The sequence below is a fragment of the Phascolarctos cinereus genome, unplaced genomic scaffold (genome assembly GCF_003287225.1).
Source record: "Phascolarctos cinereus isolate Bilbo 61053 unplaced genomic scaffold, phaCin_HiC Scaffold_4;HRSCAF=312, whole genome shotgun sequence".
In the NCBI taxonomy this organism is placed as follows: domain Eukaryota; kingdom Metazoa; phylum Chordata; class Mammalia; order Diprotodontia; family Phascolarctidae; genus Phascolarctos; species Phascolarctos cinereus.
In genome coordinates, this window is record NW_027555847.1 from 394,329,899 (window position 1) to 394,350,759 (window position 20,861).

Below are 20,861 nucleotides of genomic sequence, written 5' to 3' on the forward strand. Positions count from 1 at the left end.
TGATCAAGATCATTTAATTTTTTATTAACATCATTATATTATTTTTATAATTTAGTATTATAAAACTGCCCAAGGATTTCTGAGGAATTCCTTGAAGTTATTTCAACTCATACCAATAGCAATAATCAATACCATTTATCCATATAAAAAACAAAACATACAACATCTTCTTGTGAAATGTTGACTTTGAATATGTCTTTTTTCCCCTAGTATAAAATATAGAGGTACTTTCTAAAAACTGTGATTAAATTCAAAGCTTGTCAAAATATTTTCTTGTAGTAAAAATAAAATCCTTCCAAAAACTCAAAAGAGAAAAATAAGATTCTATTTTCTCATGTTTCTGTTTACAAAAATAAAAAAAATATATAAATTTTAAAAATTGGGTAAAGGTGAAAAAAGGAATGATCCAAGAGGACCATATTCCTCTGACTGTTTTCCCCAAACTACGCTGGTTTTTCATTCCATATATAAATTTTTTTTTTCCATTCCAGATGGGGAGAAAAGGTGAAACTAGTTGAAACATTTCACATCTCTATAGCTGATTTGACTTCAATGTTTTGAGATGGACTTTTAAAAAATTCTTCTCAAATCCCTGATATTAGACCTGTTACAAATGTGCTATGTTATCTTCAGACATTCTGGATTGTTCATGACTTGACAGCTTGGGGTATCCATGTCCCTCCAGAAGCTGGTTTTTCCCAAGGTCATTTTAAGCCAGGTACATAGGGTTAATGGTGGGTCATTGTTCCATCTGACAAAGTCTCCACCTGGTGAAAATACACTGTGCATGCTTTAAGAAAGAAGCAGACCCCAGTTATACCTCTCCCACAATAGGATGAGCTCACTGCTGCCTGGCTTGACAGAGACTTCCTGGAAAGCCAAATCGAACTGTGTCATTGAGCCAGATTCTGAAAGGGCTATATTCTCTATGACTTAATTCTTTTCTTTAGAAGAAGATGGGCTCATATTAACCTCACAAGAGGTAGAAATATTCTTCTGATTTTGAACATCTTTAAAGACTTTTTCAGGTGTGGTGTCCTCTGGAGTTGAACCAAGGCTATGTAGAACCAGTAGACTATCTAAGTTTGGAGACTGAGGTGGGATGTCTATGACTGAGAAGGGCTCCAAATTAAGAGACTCTGCAGAGGAGGAAGTATTCTGTTCTGATGATAAAAGAAAATTGTGAGTAGCTTACAGTTCAGATTACAAATATGTGAAATTCTCAAAGTTTTAAACATATACACATTTACAAACAAAACTTTTATTAAATCATCTACTTAAGTTTCTAATTGTCCAGTCAACCATCCACCCACAAATTAACATGTATACTAAATAGCCACATAATGATGATATTCATGTAGAAATTACCTTAACATTCCATTATGTGCATGGATTATAATTTGTTTAGTCATTCTCCAGCTGATAGGCACCCAATTGGTTTCTAGTTCTTTGCAACCAAAAAAATTGTTGACATGAATGTTCTAGCGTGTATGTGTGTCCTTTCCTTTTGTCTTTGGGTTATATACATCTGAACACAGCCAGATTTCTGGGTCAAAAGGAATAGCCATTTTAGTCACATTTTTGCATAATTCCAAATTGCTCTCTAGAGTAGCTGGAACAATTTACAAAGCTTTACAGTACATTAGTGTGCTGATCTTTTTACCTCTTCAACATTGACTATTTCCATCTTTTGTCTTCTTTCAATTTATTGGGTATGAGGTATTTTGATTTGCATTTTCTTCATTACTAGTGATTTAGGGAAACCTCTCATATGGCTGTTAAGTTTGTGATTCTTTTGAGAACTGTTTGTGTCTTTTGATGACTTTTTTGGGTAATGGCTTAGTTGTGTACATTAATGTTAATTTCCTATGTATCTTGGATAGTGTATCTTTACCAGCTATCTTTGATATATAGATTTCCCCCCTATTGACAACTTTCCTTTTTATTCTAGCTGTACTGATTTTGTTTGTACATGTTTTCAACTTCATGTGATCAAAATTGTCTCTTTTACCTTTTATCATCTCTCCTCTCCTCTCTTTGGTTGAGAATTATCCCCTAGCCACAGCTGTGAAAGACTCCTTTATGTAATCACTCAATCACTAAGTATTTATTAAATGCTTCTGATGTACTGTGGTATTTTATTTTTTTTAGTGTAGATTTTGCTATGTGGATACAAAGACGGAATTGAAACATTCTTTGTCTTCAGGAAGCTCATATTCTATCGGGAGAGACTATGAGTACATAAATAAGCATATACAGGATATTCACAAAACGAGTATAGTTAGTTTTAGGTAGGTGGAGACTGCCAGCTGTGAGGGCTCATCAAAGGTTTCATGCAGGAGATGACATCTGAGAGTCTCAAAGCAAATCAGGCATTCCAAGGTTAGGTGAAGAAAGGAATGTATTCCTTGCATGAGGAACAGCTAGTACAAAGTCATAGAGAGAGGAGATAGAGTGTTGTGTTTGAGGAATTGCCAGGGGCAGCTAGGTGGTGCAGTGGATACAGCACCAGTCCTGGAGTCAGGAGGATCTGAGTTCATATCTGTCCTCAGACACATAACACTTATTAGCTGTGTGACTGGGCAAGTCACTTAAGTCCAATTGCCTCACCAAAAAAAAAAAATTGCCAGTAAGCCACTGAGACTGAATTTCAGAGACTGAGGAGAGAATAAAGTGTAAGAAGACTATAGAAGACTTTAAATGCCAAACAGGAGAGTTCATATTTGTTCCTAGAGGTAACTGAAATTTTATTGAGTGGGATGAGGGAGAGAAGATTGTTTAGATTTGTGCTTTGACCTGGTGGCTGTGTGGGGACGGATTTGAGTAGAGAGAGCCTTAAGGATGGCAGACCAAATAGGAGCCTATTGAAACAGTATAGGCAAGCAATGAAGAAATGATGAAGATCTGATCTAGGGTGGTAGCTTTGTGAGTACAGAGACATGAACAGATGTAAGAGACGGTGTGGAGATAGAAATAACAAAATTTGTCATCTGATTAGATTGAAGAGTGAGGGGTCAGGGATGATCCTGAGATGATGAAGCTGATCAAATGTCTGCAGTGCACTTGATAGTAAGAGAGGAGGTCATGCTGTTAATGACTGCAAACTACCTGTTGATAAAGAAACATGCAATTTTCCTCCTTTGCTCTCTTCCTTCTCCTTCCTTGCTTCCAATATAGTTTCTGTTTTTCTCTTTTAAAATTGAAAATTTTTCTTTTTGCCTTCTCTCATAACACAATTCTAAATTCTGGGGTTTTTTTTGAACCCCTTGATAGTAAATTTTGTTCTAACCTATCATTTTCATTTTGTATGTTTTTATTTTTCAGAAGTGTTTCTCATAAATAGCAAATTGTGGTTTTACTTTTTTAAAAAAATCTATTATGCTCTGTTTTATTTTGTTGAACTGATTAGTTCATTCACATTTAAGGTTGTGTTCATATAAGCTTGAGCTTTTCTCCATTTATTTCTTTTATATTGATTTTATTCCTTTCATCCTTTAAGTTAGCATTCTTTCCTTAAGATTATTTTTTTTCCTAGCTTTTTTTTCCTTTTTGGTGGGCAATCAGGGTTAAGTGACTTGCCCAGGGTCACACAGCTAGTAAGTATTGTGTGTCTGAAGCTGGATTTGAACTCAGGTTCTCCTGATTCTAAGGCTGGAGCTCTATCCGCTATGCCACCTAGCTGCCCAGGAGATTACTTTTGCTTATATTATTTTGATAACTGGCCTATTCCATAGCTAGTTCAATGGCGTAATGGATGGAGCTCTGCACGTGGAATCAGGAAGACTTCAGATACTTGCTAGATGTGTGACGCTGAGCGATTCACTTAATTTCTCTCAGCATCAGTTTCCTCATTGTGAAATGGGGATAAGAAAAAGTGCCTACTTTGTGGGATTGTTGTGAGGATCAAATGAGATAGAGCGCCTTATACATCTTAACGTACTATATAAATGCTAGCTATTCTTCTCACAGGTTCTCCTGTCCACCTCCTGTTGCCCTATCCTATCCCAAGCTTCTTGAATTTACATATATATGCACATACACACACACACACACACACACACACACACATATATGTACACACACACAGAGCAGGGTGGCCATTGGCAGGCAAGATCTTAGCTGTGAGTTATGACTGGTATCTTAATACCCTAGAAAAGGAAACAGCCTTCCCCATAGTGAGCTGTGAATTTCTAGAGATTAATTTCCTCTCTGGAGGATCAAAACTAGGTAAATATCAATGTGAATTAACCTTAAAAAGTAAAATTAGTGTTACTAAATGTTTTACCATTTTTTTCTATTGCATCTTCACTCTTTTCTTGTTTTTTCTTCAGGGAGTGATTACTGCATTTATCAGTATTTGCTGCTGTCTATTTTTTTTCAAAAAAAAAGAAGCTTTAAGTTGATTTTAGAGAACATGTCAAGTTGCAAAGCTGTATGCTGGCATAGTTTGCAATTCTGCAAATTTAAAAATGCAATCACAAACTTTAGAATCAAAAAACAAAACCTTATTGTTTTAAGTCATACATGTCAAATTTGTAAATATATATGTGCATATGTACATATGGGTGTATATTTGAGTATATATATATATATATATATATATATATATATATATATATATATATATATATATACACACACACACACACACACACACACATATACATAAAATCTGGCTGATAATTTCCCTGGTGTAGGGTGTCACCAGTGAAGAGCTTGCAATGCTAAGCCTACAGTTTTTGAGCCTTGCCTGAGAAGTCAAGTGACCTGTCCACAAAGACAGTATGTGTGAGAGTCAGACCTTGAACCTGGGTCTTTCAGACTCCAAGGCCAGAGCTCTATTCTCTATGCCACACTATCTCTCAAAGTTTATATAAAGTTATACAAATATTAGCCACTGCTTTGAGTATAGAAACAGTGCTGTGTTTCATCTTTGTAGGCCCAGCATCATCTAGCACAGTGCTTTCTCTGTTCATAGTAACGCCTTAAAAGGATTTCATATTGAATTCCTACCTTCAGTTATTTCCATTTCGCTAAGCACTTCAAGTTTATCATGGGAGATGCATGGGATTTCTTTTCTCTCTTCAGCTTGGGAATGAAACCTAAAACTTAAGCTTTGACTTTTAATCCTGCCTTTCTTGATGCCAGGACCCAGCAAGTACTAGAAGTTCTCCTCATAATCAGTGAAGTGTCGTTCTTACCATTAGAGAGAAGCACATTTGAGACAGATTTTCATTGACTCTTGGACATATTCTTGGATGTCGCAAAGGTGATGTAGCAATAAAAATACTTCTTTGCCTTGATGAACTAAAGTGGAGGGGAAAAGTGTGTCAACCAAAGAAAATAGCATCATTTAATACCTTTTTGTTGTTTTGCTGATTGGTAATGATCATATTTTTTTAGTTAATTTCAAAGATAATGCCTTTTTTCTTAGAAAAAAGCATTTTCGTTTTAATGTTATTAGTCATACACAGGGATAGCCAGCCTCTAATACTAACTGCTCAAAGAGGGCAGCTGCACAGTGTAGTGGACAGAGTGCTGGGCATGTAGTCAGGAAGACTCATCTTCTTGAATTCAAATATGACTTTAGACACTTTCTAGCTGTGTGACTCTGGGCAAGTCCTTTAACACTGTTTGCCTGAGTTTCCTCATCTGTAAAATGAACTGGAGAAGGAAATGGCAAACCAATCTAGTATCTTTGCCATGAAAACCCCCAATGAAATCATAAATAGTTGGACACAACTGAAAGGACTGAACAACTCCAAGCTCAAAGATTTGACCTAGAACTTATGCGTTGTAGGAAGCAATATTTTGTCACTGAAAATATCTATATTTTTATCTGTATCTATATATATATACACGTGTATATACATATATATACATATATACATACGTATATGTGTGTGTATTTTCTAATAACTAGTGTTTTATCCTAACTAGGGGTAAGCTGGTATGTGTTTAGGCAAACAATGTGGCAAAGGAAGGGTAATGTCCTTCCAGAATAAAGGACAATATCTGAATTGAGATTCAAGCAAGTATCCATGGAACAGTCCAACTGGTTCATTACAAGTATTTCTTGGGAGTAACTGAAATCCCAGAAGCTTATGCAGAAGCAGGAAATTGGTTGCAATAGCAGAAATTTAGACTGGGAGCTGAAACCAGATTAGAAGGCAAGTTACAGGGAGTTCCAGGACAAATGGCTGTTTGTCCAACTCAATTTGTTTGCATAATGTCTTCATCTTTTGTGGCACTTGGGTATATTCCCTGATTTTCAACATGTACTGTCTCTTTCCCCCAATTTTCTTATTATGTTGAGGGTACCACTATTTTCCGAGGCATGCAGGTTCAAAATTTTATCTCATCTTTGATACTTCCCTCTCCTTCACTGTTGACTACATCTAATCAGTTGCCAAGACATATTTAGTGCTGTCCTTACCATTAGAGAGAAACAAGTTTATAATACCTATTACTTATGTCCCTTCTTCTCCACTTAATCTGCCACCACTCTAGTTCAGATATTAGTTTTTCTTAATAATAATATCTAGAATACATATATATACCCATACGTGTGTGTGTGTGTGTGTGTGTGTGTGTGTGTGTGTGTGTGTAGTGCTTTAAGGTCTGCAAAATACTTTATAAATATCATCTCATTAAAGAAACACATATAATCTCATTTGATCCTCACAATAGTTAGTCCTGGGAGGTGACTGCTATTATTATACCTATTTTACAGATGAGGAAACTGAGGATAGGACAGGTTAAGTGACTTGCACAGACTCACACAGCTGTCTGAGTAAGGATTTGAACTCAGGTTTTTCTGACTCCAAGTCCAGCTATCTAACCATTGTACTACCTAGCTGCCTTCTTGCTTGAACTTTTTACAAAAGTTTTTTTTTTCTGTCTCAAAGTCCCTCCCCTTTCCAAGTCATCTTTCACATAGCTGCCAAATTAATCTGATGATAAAGGTCTTAAACATATAATTTCCCCATTAAAACCATTCACAAGGTCTCTATTCATCTAGATTAACAAATAGACCCATTAGCCTGACATTTAGGGCCCTCTACAATCTGTTTCCAAGTTATCTTTCCATTGTTTTACACTTACCCTCTTATTCTCTATTTAGAGCCAAACTAGACTGCAAACTGTTCCCTAATCCCATCTTGCCCTTTACTACCTCAGCCTGTCATCCCATGCTTAGAATGCTTTTTCACTTTTGGAAATCCTTCTTGGATATCTCCCTTTAGCAAATTGTCAGGGCACTTTGCCTGGATCTCTCTCTCTCTCTCTCTCTCTCTCTCTCTCTCTCTCTCTCTCTCTCTCTCTCTCTCTCTCTCTCTCTCTCTCTCTTTTTCCCTCTCGACCTCCCTCTCTCTTTCTCTCTTTTGTGCTTCTCATGTTTGACCTTACCATCATACTTATTTCTATACATTTCATAACCCTAGAGGAGCATGTAGAGAAGTAGATACAATCCACTTGGCCTTAGATTCAGAAAGACATGGATTAAAGTTCTTCCTTTAACACAAACTGGCTTTGTGACCCTGGGCAAGTCATTTAACCTCCTCCTGACTTTACCTCTCAGAACTCTAGGTAGTTCTCTAAAGGCATAAGTTGCAGAGAAGGTGCCAATTTTCATTGAAAAGTTTCTTTACCTGGAAGTTCTCTATACCAATGAAAACATAGGTCTAATCCCTGTACTTATCTAGTCCTGTGCCTTTGTGTCTCTTGGTTCAATGGTAAGCTTCTCCAAGAGATGATGTCATTTTTATCTTTGTATTTACCTAGCAGATGTTTGTTGAATTTGAACCTTACGAAAAAACAACGAAATGAACAAAAGAAAACAGTAACGTTGCAAAAAAAAGGGTAGTTGGGGACAGAGACTGGCCTGACTGGGCTAGAGTATGGAGATAATGAGTCACCATTCCAAATCTAAGAGGTAGCACCAGGAGAGGAATAGGAATTAGAAAGATGAAACAGAAAGAGCTCATAGAATTAGACAGAAGATGAAGCTAAGGACAAGACAAAAGTTAAGAACAATATGGTAGATGGAGTAAGGACTGGGAAAGAGTTCCCTGGAGTAGATTAGTCAGACTCAGCAGAAGAATCAGGGCATAATATTCAGGATTCATTAATGCTGGCGGGCTTTTCTGAGGCTAGGACAAGTAGAGATTCTGGGAGAATGAGGAAAGTGACAGCAGTAGAAGACCTAAGGCCAAAAGCATGCATCAAGGGTCAAATAGGGACTAAGCTTCTTCACCCTGGAGCCATGAAAAGTTAGACTTCACGTGTGGTGCCCGAATGGCCTATTGAAATCTCTATGACTCTTAAAAGAATGCAAGGAAGACTTCTAGTATGCTGGGTAAATCTTACACAGAAGGTTTATGGGAAAACATGGCTAATAATTGCATAAGATGAGAAGGCATGGAGTTGTATGGAAAGACAAAGGACTTTTTATGAGTGGTTCCATTGTACTCTGGTGCTTTATAACATAGGTTAAGAGGTTACACAGGTACAAGGAAGCAGGATGATATAGCTGAAAAAGTACTGAATTTGAATTGGGGACTTGGGTATAAATCCTGGTTCTACCACTTACTACCTGTGTGACCTTGGGCAAGTCTTTTCATTCCTCTGGGCTTTATTCAGTTTTCTCAACTATAAAATGATGGGGTTGCAGACAGTGGTGAGCTGGGGCCAGCCTGGCTGTCCAGGGTGGATTGTCCAATTTTCAGCACGAGCATTTACCCTCTGGAAATGGGCAAATGCTACAAACCAGGGAGTGATTAAATGTTTTTGTTGATTTCCAGACTTAAGAAAGTGATGGAGAAAATGTTCATAATGCAGATTAAATTTAAAAGTGTGTCATGAATACAATTTTTTTGGGGGGGAGCGCTAATTGTTTAACATATTAAAATATGTTAAACCTAAAAATCAGCATACTATTGGTTGCAAGAGTTCTTAACCTGTAGTCTGTGGATTAAAAACAGTTTTTTGGGGAAATTATATTTTAATTTCATTGGGTTTCTTTCATAATCCTACATATTTTATTTAATGCATTTAAAAACATTCTGAGATGGGGTCCGTGGGCTTTGCCAGAATGCCAAAGGGGTCACGTAAAAAAAAAAAAAAGATGATCTGGAGATGATCTCCAACGTCTCTTCCAGCTCCAAATTCATGAGCCTATGATTTGAGTACAAATGCCCATACTTTTACTTACTATCTACGTGACCTTGGGCAGGTCACTTAACTCTTCTGGACTTCCATTTCTTCATCTGTAAAATGAGGAAATTAGACTAGGTGACCTCGGAGGTCACTTCCAGTTCTAAGTCTAGGATATGAATCTCTTTCTAGATGTTCTAGAGTTCACCCTGGGGAGCTAAGACTAACATCTGGAATGATTTTTACTATCCTCTTACTGTCAATTCTACCTTACTTGACTCAGTCTGTAGGGCAAGGTTTTATTTGGTCAATGAGATATTGTTATTGGAAGATGTTTCATTTTCATTTTCATGAGACTATTGATCTATGATGCACACTATGTGAGACTTTTAGTCTCATCCCAACAATGATAAATTTTTATTGATGCTTACACTCGGAATTTTGTTAAAAGTAAAATATTAAGGAAAACTTGGAGAAACTGGTATTGTGTTTACTATAGAGTTATGATAGCAAAAACAACAAATCCATAGGCTTTGGAGCAGGGTCTCACAAAAATACACCAGAATAAATTCTTGAAATGATGGGAATAGTCCTACTTAAAGGACCACCAGCCAAAAGACCAAGTGAAATAGCAGAGTGGGTTGATGCTGACAATATTGATGTATATCCCTGTTGCCTAAACTAATGGAAAACTGATAAGTAGGCCAAGCATGATAGTATATAGCACAATTCCTGCTCCCAAGGAGGCTGAGGCTAGTGGATAGCTTCAGCTTAGGAGTTGTGAACTGCAGTGGGCTAAGCTCATCAGTTGTCCTCATTAAGACTGGTACCAGCATGGTGAGCCCTTTGGAATTGGGGGACAGTATGATGCCTGAAGAGGGGTGAAATGGCTAGACCAGAAACAGAGCAGGTTAAAGTTTCAGATACTTATCAGTAGTGGGATTGGTCACATGAGAGGATACTGTACTTCTAGCCTTGGTGAGATAGGGAGACCCTCATCTGGAAAAAAAAAAAGAGCAAACAAAAAACCCCTAAACTGACAAGTGGTTCTTGAGTACATTGCTGCCAGAATAATTTTTCCCAAAACTCCACTTGAATGATGTCATTCTCCTGTTGAAGAATCCATAATGATCACCCAATGCCTACTGTAACAATTCAAAACTCTCTGCTTGGCTTTCAAGGCCTCTATAATTTGACTGCAGCGTCTTCAGATTATTTAATCTCTCTGAGCCTCAATGTCTTCATCTATGAAATGAAGACATACCTACCTAGGTAACCAGGCTGGTCTAAAATTGCCTTTTAAACTGTAAAATGATAAAAAAAAATGTAAGTAATTGTTGGGTTTTTTTTACCTATTCATCTTTACCTATTTATACTCTTAAATTAAAGTGATGTTTTCTTCAGGCATGTCTTTTTACCCTCCTTCCCTTTTCTTCATGTTCAATTTCTCTTTCTAAAATGAATATTTTTCTCACTGCCTATCTACATTCTGCGGCCAAGGCTCAGTTGAAGGTCTATCTCATCCAAGAAGACTTCTCTTTGACTTTTCCCCTCCTCAGTATTTATTCTATTTATGACCAGCTGTACTAGGTTAGCCCTTGATTCTACATATTGTCTAGGATTATTCTGTAATGGTTTCATGTGCTGGTTGGGTCTCCTCAATTAGATCATGAACTCCTTGAGGGCAGGAATTCATGTACTAGCAAGAGTGCTGGACTTGGAATCAAATCAGGAGAAACCTGGATTAAAATCCTCCAAAACTTACTTATTCTTTGTATGACCAAAGGCAGGTCTCCTAGTTTCCTCATCTCTAAAATGAGGATAACAATCCTAGTATCTATCAAATGAGATCATATGTATAAAATGTTTTGTGAGCCTTAAAGTCCTATGTAAAGGTCAGTTATCATTATCCCCTCTAACATCTATTACAGTGTTGGGCACATAACAAACTTCATTAGACACTTGTAGATCAACTGAGTAATATAGTAATCATCTATAATGTTTGGGATGCTGACCAGTGCAATGACCATGTTTTCCACCAGAGGAATGATGATGAAATGTATCTCTCTCACCCTGATAGAGAGATTATGAAAAAGTTATAATAGCTCAGGTCCAGTGAAATGTCAATGGAGCACTGTACTAGAAACCTCTCTTCATATTAGTATTGATATATTAATGACTGAACATAATATTCCCATAATTAGTGGCAAAACAGTATTATTTTGATTCATTATTCAAACAGTTCTGAATATACCTAACTACCTTCATCTCAACCATCTCTCTCCACATCCTCTTACAATCACTCACTTCAACAAATAAGTGTAGTTAAGTAAAAGAAATCAATACATTGTCTATATCTGAAAATATCTATCTCATTCTGTACTTTGAGTGAATTGCCTCTATCAAGAAGCAGAGGACGTAATTCATAGGCCCTCCAAGGATCTCTATGCAATCACATCTTTCAGTAGCTGGGATATAATGTGTCTAAATCAGGTGACTTGAACTTATGAAGTACAAATAAGTGCTTTCTTACTATCTTGTTACTTTCCTTGGCTTTCAACTCCCTAGTGAGCATTTTGTTCTCTCCTTTCCAGTTCAAAAAAATCATTTCTTTTAGTTGAGGAAATAAATGCGAAATATGCACTGAGTGGTTCTGCCTCCTCTCCACCACCCATTATCATTGTCCCATCCACACAACTGGTAGTCCTCCTATTCCTTCTCCTCCCAACGTGTTTTTTTTAAAGAGCCCTTGTTTGTCCTTGGCATAGTAAACCTCAGCTCATTCTGGGTGTTAGCACTCCTGGTGGTACTATTATAAGGATGACTTTCTTTTGTATTCATATGCCACTACCTACCCATGCTTCCATCTTCAAAGCATGTCTATTTGAAATCTGCATTGGTTGATAAGCTAGGTATGCAACCAGCTCATTCTTTTTAGACAAATCCACTTATTTTCCCCACTGAAATGGTTTCTGTTTCACCTACAAAATTTCAAACTTGAGAGCTTTCTTAGGCCATGGAATTCTACCTTTCTTGAATCCCTTTGGTAACTCTTCGAAACCCGTTGGTAAAGCTGGTAACAACTTTCCTCTCCTCTCTCTATCATAAATTCTAAAAATAAGGAGTCATTCACCCCTAAGTCTTCCAGTGTTTTTGCTTGTCCTATTTGGCTAGAATCAGGTCCAGAAGAGCAATTCCTTTTATCATAAATTGTCCACCATTTGAAAGATGAAACTACCATTAAGGCAGGGCAAGAATTTATCTGCTTCTTTTCTCTTGGGGGAAATGGGGGAGGGGAGAGAGAGAGAGAGAGAGAGAGAGAGAGAGAGAGAGAGAGAGAGAGAGAGAGAGAGAGAGAGAGAGAGAGAGAGAGAGAGATTTTCTGGATTTTTAAATAATGGATGACTGAAGTAGTCTGGGTTTGTAATGTTTCATCAACATCTCTTCTATTTCCTCTGTCAAGGTGGTATGCAGGAAACGCTGATGACAGTATTATAGGAGTAGTGTTCCTGTAATAGAAGTTAGAATCAACACAGCCATTCTGAAAAGCATTTGGAATGATGTCTCCAAAGTCACTTATATGTGCATACCCTTTTGATCCATTAATAACACTATTAAACCCATAACCCAAAGAGATCAAAGAAAGAGGAAAAGGTCTCATATGCACAAAATATTTCTTTCTCTTTTTGTGGTGGCAAAGAACTAGAAACTAAAGAGGTGCCCAACAATTCGGGGATGGCTGAACAAATTATGGTATAAGAATATAATGGAATGCTATTGTGCTATAATAAATAATGAAGGAGATGAGAAACCTCCCAGAAAAACTTAGAAAGACTTATATGAACTAATGGAGGATGAAGTAAGCAGAATCAGGAGAACAATTTATAAAGACATTATAAAGACAACTCTGAAAGCCTTAAGAATTCTGATCAATCCAATGACCAACCATACTGCCAAAGGACCTATAATTTAACATGCTACCTACCTCCTGAGAGAGAGAGGTGATGGACTCAGGGTACAAAATGAGACAATTTTTTTTTGGACATGACCAATGTGGGAATTTGTTTTGCTTGACCATGCATACTTGTTACAAGTCCCCCACCCCCTGCCTTCCCCCTTGCCTTCCTACTAATGGGGGATGGATTAAAAGCAGAGAAAAATAAATTTTTAAGAGAAAATTTTAAAAGAGTAGGATATATGCATATATGTACATACATGTATATGTGTATATGTGTTTCTGTATACACATACATATATATGTATATGTGTATATGTGTGTATGTATGTGTGTATGTACATGGCCAAAGATAGAAAAAAAAATCTCTCTGAAAAGCAAAGAACTGGAAAAGAAGTGGGTGTTAATCAATCTGGGAATGGCTGAAATAACTATGATACGAAAATAATGGAATATTATTGAGCAGTTAAGAAGTGATGATTGAGAAATTCAGAGAAACATGGGAAGATTTTATGAACTGATTCAAAGAGAAATAAATAGAAAAGCATATATATGATAAATACAACAATGTAAATGAAGACAGATTACTAATAGGGAGCCAAGTTTTGCATAACTGAAAAACCAATGAAAGTCTAGGAGACGAGATAATGAAGCATAACTTCCACCTTATGGAAGAGAAGCAGAAAACTATGAGGGCAAAACGCTTTGTCAGATGTGGTCACTGTTTTGGATGTCTGTGCTTACTTATCTTTCTTTGTCATAAGGTAGGGCTCAGTCTGGAGGACAGAGGGCTTGATTTCCTCTCAAAGACACTCTGAACCTAGATTTATGAAAATAATTTCTTCTTTTTTAATTTCTTCTTTTTTCACACAAGACATTGACTGACAAACAACCTCACAACTCCCCTAGAAAATTCACTCCCTGAAAAACAATTTATTAATTGGTAACAGAAGGGAAGGCTGTAGCTTTGTATTTTTACATAATGGTACCAATGCCAAATAAGCTGTTGTGTGACCCTGGGCAAGTCATTCAACCTTGTTGGACTCAGTTCCTTATCTCTAAAATGAGCTGGGGGAGGAAATGGCAAACCACTCCAGTATCTTTGCCAAGAAAACCCCAAATGGGATCATGAAGAGTTAGGCATGACAGAAACAACTGAAGAACAACAACAAAGTCATCATATATGTTGCTCTTTTAGCCTGGCTACTTCTACTTTGTATCCCTATGTACAAGTTCTCTCATGTTTCCTTATGTTTTTAATATTCATCATGTCTTATGGTATAGTAATATGCCATTATGTTCACATAGCACCATTTATTCATCTGTTCATGAATTTTGTGGCATAAATTCTGCTCCCATCTTTTTGTCATTGCAAATAATGTTGCTTTGAATACTTCTGTACGTGTCAATCTTTTCTTGTTGTCAGTAAACTCTTTGGAATATAGTCCCACGAGAAGAAACTCTATTATGACTAATTAGTGACTTTTCTCCCCTAAGTTTATATTATTTTTCAGAGCTACACAAGCAGCAAATTGCCATCGCCCTCCCAACAATCAGTTTTCTTAACTTTTCTCCTCTTTGCTAGTCTAGTGGGTGGCAGGGGATATTTCAGGGCTGTTTTTTAATTTTCTGGCTATTAGTGTTTTAAATTTTTCTCAGGATGTTGTGGATAGTTTGTAATTCTTTGTAAACAGTTTTGTTTGGCTGCATTTTGCACTTGGATACGGGGGAATGGCTATTAATCTTATACATTTGCATCTGCGTGTCAGAGATATTTAAAGCAAATATTTTGTATTTTGTTTTAATTTTAGCTGCATTGACTTCTGCTCGGACAAAAATTTTGTAATTTTATGTATTTGAGATCAGCAATTTTGTATTTTGTGATCTCTCTCATGTCTAGTTATATACTCTTCTACTTTCCATCATTGTTAAAGTTATATCTTTCCATTCTCCTTTAAGGGTATATATACATACACACACACACACACACACACACACACACACACACACACACACGCACACACATATATAAACATTTTATTTTTTTGGAGCATTTAGTCATCTATTAAGATATAAAAATGTAGGATGATAATCAAGACTTTTTTCTTTTTTTTTTTTAGCTTTCCTAGAAATTCTGATAAACTTTGTAGTTGTATTCACAGGGTTTATTAAATACCACATTGCTGCATGTGTTTGTTCCTAGCTCTTGCTCACCTAACCCAATGATACAGTTTTCTGTTTTTTTGTTTGTTTATTTTTTGCTTGATATTTCTTATAATTCTTCTTGGCAGTGTATTTTCAGATCTGGTAGCACTAAACTCCTCTCCTCCTAATTTTTTCTCATTTTATTTGTTAATGCTATTGATTTTTTTTCTCCTTAAATGAAATTTGCTATTATTTTACTTAATTTTAATGTACTCTCCTAACATATCCCTTTGGTAATTTGATTGATATGACACTGTCTATAATTAGGGTACTATTGTATTTTGTTATGTTAAATGGAATTTTTCTCCCTTTTGGGTTTTATTAATGATATACTGAAAAGCTGATGACTACTGTGGATTTGCTAAAAAAAAACCGATTAGATTTTGTTGTTATTGATTCTCTAAGGTTCTGTAACAAAATCATCATACTGTCTGTCTGTAAATAGAGAATATTTAGTCTCTTCTTTGCCTGCTAATCCCTTAACTTATTTCTCTAACTTACATTTCAAGAACTATGTCAAATAATAGTGAATCAGTTGTAGGGAAGAGACCAGTTACTTGTGAGTTTGGCTCTGACATTAATTCCTCACAGTGGGGAAATATTGCACCACAGAGTGGTATGCTTCTGCAAATCCCTTACAATTCTGTTCTCAGTTACATAGCTTAGGACTGTTAAAAACAAGATTAAGTGAAAGGAAACCATATTCATGAGCTGTCCAGCAAAATTTCCACTCTTTTAAGTAATGAGAAAAAGCTTTAAACCTATGGAAAATGCAACAGAGGAGTCAATCTTGAGGTTATCACAGAAAGTGTTAGGAGCATTGATTTAACATACTCTGCAGTATTGACACACAGACAAAGCTCCACTAATTCCAACTTATTGTACCATACAGTACTGGTGATCAGTCGTGAAAGGGGGAGAATATCTTTCTCTTCCAGTTACCCTGAATGGCTGGTATTTAACTTAGTTGGGTAGAGATATTTTATCCTAATGCCAAGATGTGTTAAAATATGGCCATTTAGTTATAGTGTTGATTTTGGTGACTCTACTCCACTTTTGTCCTGTATTCTCCAGTGCAACCTATATCTGCTCCTTCATTTAAATTATGTTACCAGCTGCACAGCTGCTCCTAGTTATTTACACTCCTAGCCCACCCTTGTCTGACTCACAATCCCCTTTAGGGTGTGGCTGCCATGGCTACCCACAAAGCCCCAGTAGCTATGTGGAGCTTCCCTATCATGAAAAGAAAGTAAGGCTTGTAAAAGTAGGTGCTTCCAGTTAATGAATGTGTGTTAAAGATAATTTACTTGAGTTTTGTTCCCCACCCCCCTTCCCAGAAGGGATAATTGTTCACAGGGATTCTTGCCATTAGTAGCAAATTAATATTACAGTTCCTTACCAATTTTAGAAAAACACGATGCAGTGATTATTTCATCTTGTAAAAATAAGACTGCTGAAGGATTTCTTGTTGTGTTGTTATTACAAAAGTCAGAATTAATGACCTTGGGTTTGGTAAATGGGTTTCACATCTGGTGGTATTATTCCATTTTTTAGTGAAGCCAGCATAAAACCAATTATTTGAACCTCTAGATCTTGTGACTTACAGGCATCCGCAGAAGTCCACCGCCTGTATCTCATCTTGGTGTGCAAGCTACCCTGCAAGATTCTAGGCTTCTCAGAGGTTGTGCCCCAGAAGAAAGGCACTGGCAGCTTCTGCAAGCTAGAAGGGCTTCACATACAGTCCAAGCCACAGGCTGTTTGCCATGTGAGGGCCGGCATTCCCAACTGATTCCAAACTGATTTTCTTTCTTCCCAAACAATTCTCTTTTCCTAACCTTCATGTTACTGTCAAGAGTATCACCATCCTCCCAATCATACAGGCTTGTAAGCTAGGGTCATCTTCAATTCCTCACTCTCTCACTTCCCTACTATATCCATCCTGTTGTCAAATTCTATCATTTCTACCCTTATCACATCTGTCTCATATATGCCTCCTTTTCTCCTCTGGCACTGTGACCACCTTTGTGCAGACAACCATCACCTCACAATTGAATTATTATTGCAGTAGCTTGCTGGTTGGTCTCCCCACCTCAGTTCTCTCCCCACTTCCATCCATCCTCCATTCAGCTGTCAACGTGATCTTGCTGAAGTGCAGGTCTGACAATGTCATACCGCTATTCCATACACTTCAGTGGCTTCCTATTGCCTCTAGGATCAAATATAAAATTCTCTGTATTGATTACAAACCCTTCATAACCTGGTCCTCCCTACCTTTCCATTCTTCTTATACCTCGCACCCCCACCAATGCCACTGGCCTCCTGGCTGTTCCTCAAACAAGACACTCCATTTCCTGACTCTAGGCATTTTTACTGGCTGTCTCCCATGACTGGAGTGTTCTACCTGTTCATCTTTGCCTCCTGGCTTCCCTGACTTCCTTCAAGTCTCAGCTAATATCCTACATTCTGCCAGGTACCTATCCTGGTCCTCCTTAATCTTAGCGCCTTCCCTCTGAGACTACCCTCAATTTATGCTGTTTATATCTTGTTTGTACATAGTTAAATGTTATCTTCCCCATTAAACTATAAGCTCTTTTACAGTCCAGTCTATTTTTTTTTAATTTTCTTTCGTCTGCAACAATGTCTGGTCCATAGTAGACACTTAATAAATACTGCTTGTTGACTGACTGACAACCTAGCTGAGCACAAAGAGACTCAGCACCATTTGGAGATGAATTCTCTGGCCTTAGCAACCCAGAAAAAAAGAGGAAAAAAAAACCCTAAATCTGTAAGTAGCCTATAAACTGTTACCTATGAACAGAATCTTCAAGCTTAAATGTCTTATATTTACACATTTTTTGCTGAGTGAGATTATAATTGTTTTCCTCTTTGTGAGTGAGATATCTGGATTTGTCCTATCCCTCTAGGAGAATGTAAACTCAATGAGAGCAGCGATTGCTGATCCCAGTAAAAAGAATGCTGGATTTGGCATCATCCTGTTTTTTCCATGATCGTGCTAATGAATATGTATATACAAAGAGCTTTGTAAACACTGAAGTTCTAAATATATATGTATGTATGTACATATATAAAGACACTCATATGTATATATATTTATAGATGGCACCCAAGTGAGTAAGATGAGTGACTACTTCATTTCCCTGCTCAGTACAGACTCCTCCGCTAGAAAATAAAGTTCTTCACAATCTGGCTTCAGCCTACCTTTCTCAAGCTTATAATAGCACATGGTTCCCCTTAATGCACTTTCTCTGTTTTGACCAAACTATCTTACTTGTAGTTCTTGGAAACTGACATTCCATCTCTCTTTATCTGTATTATGGCATAGACCATCCCCCACACCTGGAATGCAGTCCCTCCTCAACCTACGCATTTTATAATTTCTAGCTTCCTGCAAGGCTCAGTTTAATCACTACCTCTTACAGGAAGCCTTTCCTGTTCCCTCCAGGTTGTTAGTTCTTTCTCTTTCCTCTTTAGCTGTCTATATGATGTATCCTCCAGTTAAACAGATGAATTCAGAAGTGGTTGAATGCTAGACTCAAAGACTAATAGACAAATATCAATTTGGCAGGAAGTCTCTGGTAGACCGTCCTAGGTGTTTGTGTTTGGCCCTGTACTGTGTAATGTTTTTATCAATGACTTGGATAAATTTTTATTAATGGATCAACATTTTTATCAATTGAACAAATTGAATAATATTTTTGTCAATGACTTGGATAAAGATATAGAGGGCAGGATTATTCACTTTGCAGATGAAAGAAAGCTGAGATAGGAAATTAACACAGTGGGTGACAGAATCAAGATCTACAAAGGTATTGACAAACTAGGGCCCTGGGCTTAATCTAATAAGATGACATTCAACAGAAATACATGTGCAGTCTTACACTCTGATTCAAAGAATCAAATTCTTAAGTATAAGATGGAGAAGGTATTTTAAGAGAGCAAATTGTCTGAAAAAAAGATCAAGCGAACTTCAGACTTTATGTGAATCAGTAGAAGTATAATGGGGAGCGTGAGCTACACACTAAGAACTCTGTAGATTCCCGGAATGAGGAGGTGATAGTCCTGTCATACCCTGCCATGGTCAGACTATGTTTGGAGAATTGTATTCAGTTCTGGGGGCCACAGTTTGGGAAAGACATTGATAAGCTGGAGAGCATTCCAGAAGAGAGGGAAGTAGGATGATGAAATGCCTTGCACCCATGTCACAGAAGGAGGAGGAAGGAGAAGAAGAAGATGAGGAAGAAAAAGACCAGAATTTCCTCGCATTTGTTCAAATTGGCAGGCTGGGTCCTCAGAGGGCAGCCACTCTTGGTCTCAGATAACATGGTAAAGACAGTTAATGCAAAACCTCCTAAGAACCTGTTCACTCCTTCCCACAACTACACACAGCAGCCATGGGAGGAGCAGCCTTAAACTTAGACCAGTGAGGCAGAGTGAGAAGCAATGTGTGGAAGGCACAGAGGAAAATTTGGGCTTGCCGCCCAGAAAAAATTTCCTTAGGGCTGCCTCAAGACGAGGTGGATTCCTTATTTCATGTAAAGGCTGGATGAGCATTTGTTGGTTATGTTACAGTGAAGGTTGCTTAGGGATAAGGGCTGGGCCAGCTGGCCAATGAGGTTTTTTAATAACTCAAATTTTGTGATTTTCTTCTTCTAGAATGTAAGCTCTTTGAAGAAAGTAGCTAATTTGCTTTTCTTTTTGTACCCAGCGCAGTGCCTGGCACAGAGTAGACACTTAATAAATGCCAATTAGATTTTATTTGGTTAGACAGAATGATGGCTTGGCCACAAAGTTAAAATGGCAGGAAATGCCTGAGAAAAGCTTATAACCTGAAACAAATATCAGCACTGGCACCATAGAAAGATTGCTACCAACCTAATAAATATTTAACATAAGTATACATTAAAATAGGCACTTATATTTTATGATCATTTATTTAGTAGTTTTTGCTAAGTAGACCTAATGCACTAAAGTTTTAAAAAATCATTGAATCCCAAATAAGCTACTTTCTGAGATAACTACACATTCTTTCTCAGAATAACTTTGAAAAACCTCACAGTGTTATATACTGCAGATTAACTAGTTGTCGACACATTCATTCTCAGTTGACTAGAAGCCTGATTAATGAAATACTATAGTTATATTAAAAACATGTGCTTTTATACATGAAAAATTTACCAGCCTCATAGAGCATTAACTGAAATATTGATAGTTTCACAGAAAACAAATATATTTTATTCTTATGGATTTCTATCATCATAGGTTATTTTGATAACATTTTTGGGGAAATTACAGTTCTGTGAAATTTGAATAAGTAGTGGATTTTACTTTTAGAGATTAAAAATCAGCTCAACTGATTTAAACACTTACCTCCTTGTACATGGATCTTGAATTATAAATCTCCTTTTCTTTCCAGATGGTATCTCACTCTTAAATGAAAGAAAAGATTTGTTACTTTTGACTTTTCTCCTACTTCATATTATTGAATTTTGAAAAGTGAGGTGCAAAAAAATCGACCTAGTCCAGGGGT

At 37.0% G+C, this 20,861-nt stretch overlaps 1 protein-coding gene across 1 annotated transcript in view; it reads right to left on the bottom strand.

Moving 5' to 3' along the window:
• Positions 1 to 248: 248 nt before the first annotated feature.
• The window catches only part of LOC110207911 (palmitoyltransferase ZDHHC11-like), a 190,446-nt gene continuing 169,833 nt past the window's right edge, over positions 249 to 20,861 (bottom strand). Inside the window, exons 9-11 of the mRNA XM_078151768.1 lie at positions 20,702 to 20,760; positions 16,918 to 17,042; positions 249 to 1,190 (exon numbers count right to left, since the gene is read on the bottom strand). Of these exons, the coding sequence (XP_078007894.1) occupies positions 934 to 1,190; positions 16,918 to 17,042; positions 20,702 to 20,760 (441 nt within the window). The 3' untranslated portion in view covers positions 249 to 933. The remainder of the gene's footprint in view (positions 1,191 to 16,917; positions 17,043 to 20,701; positions 20,761 to 20,861) is intronic.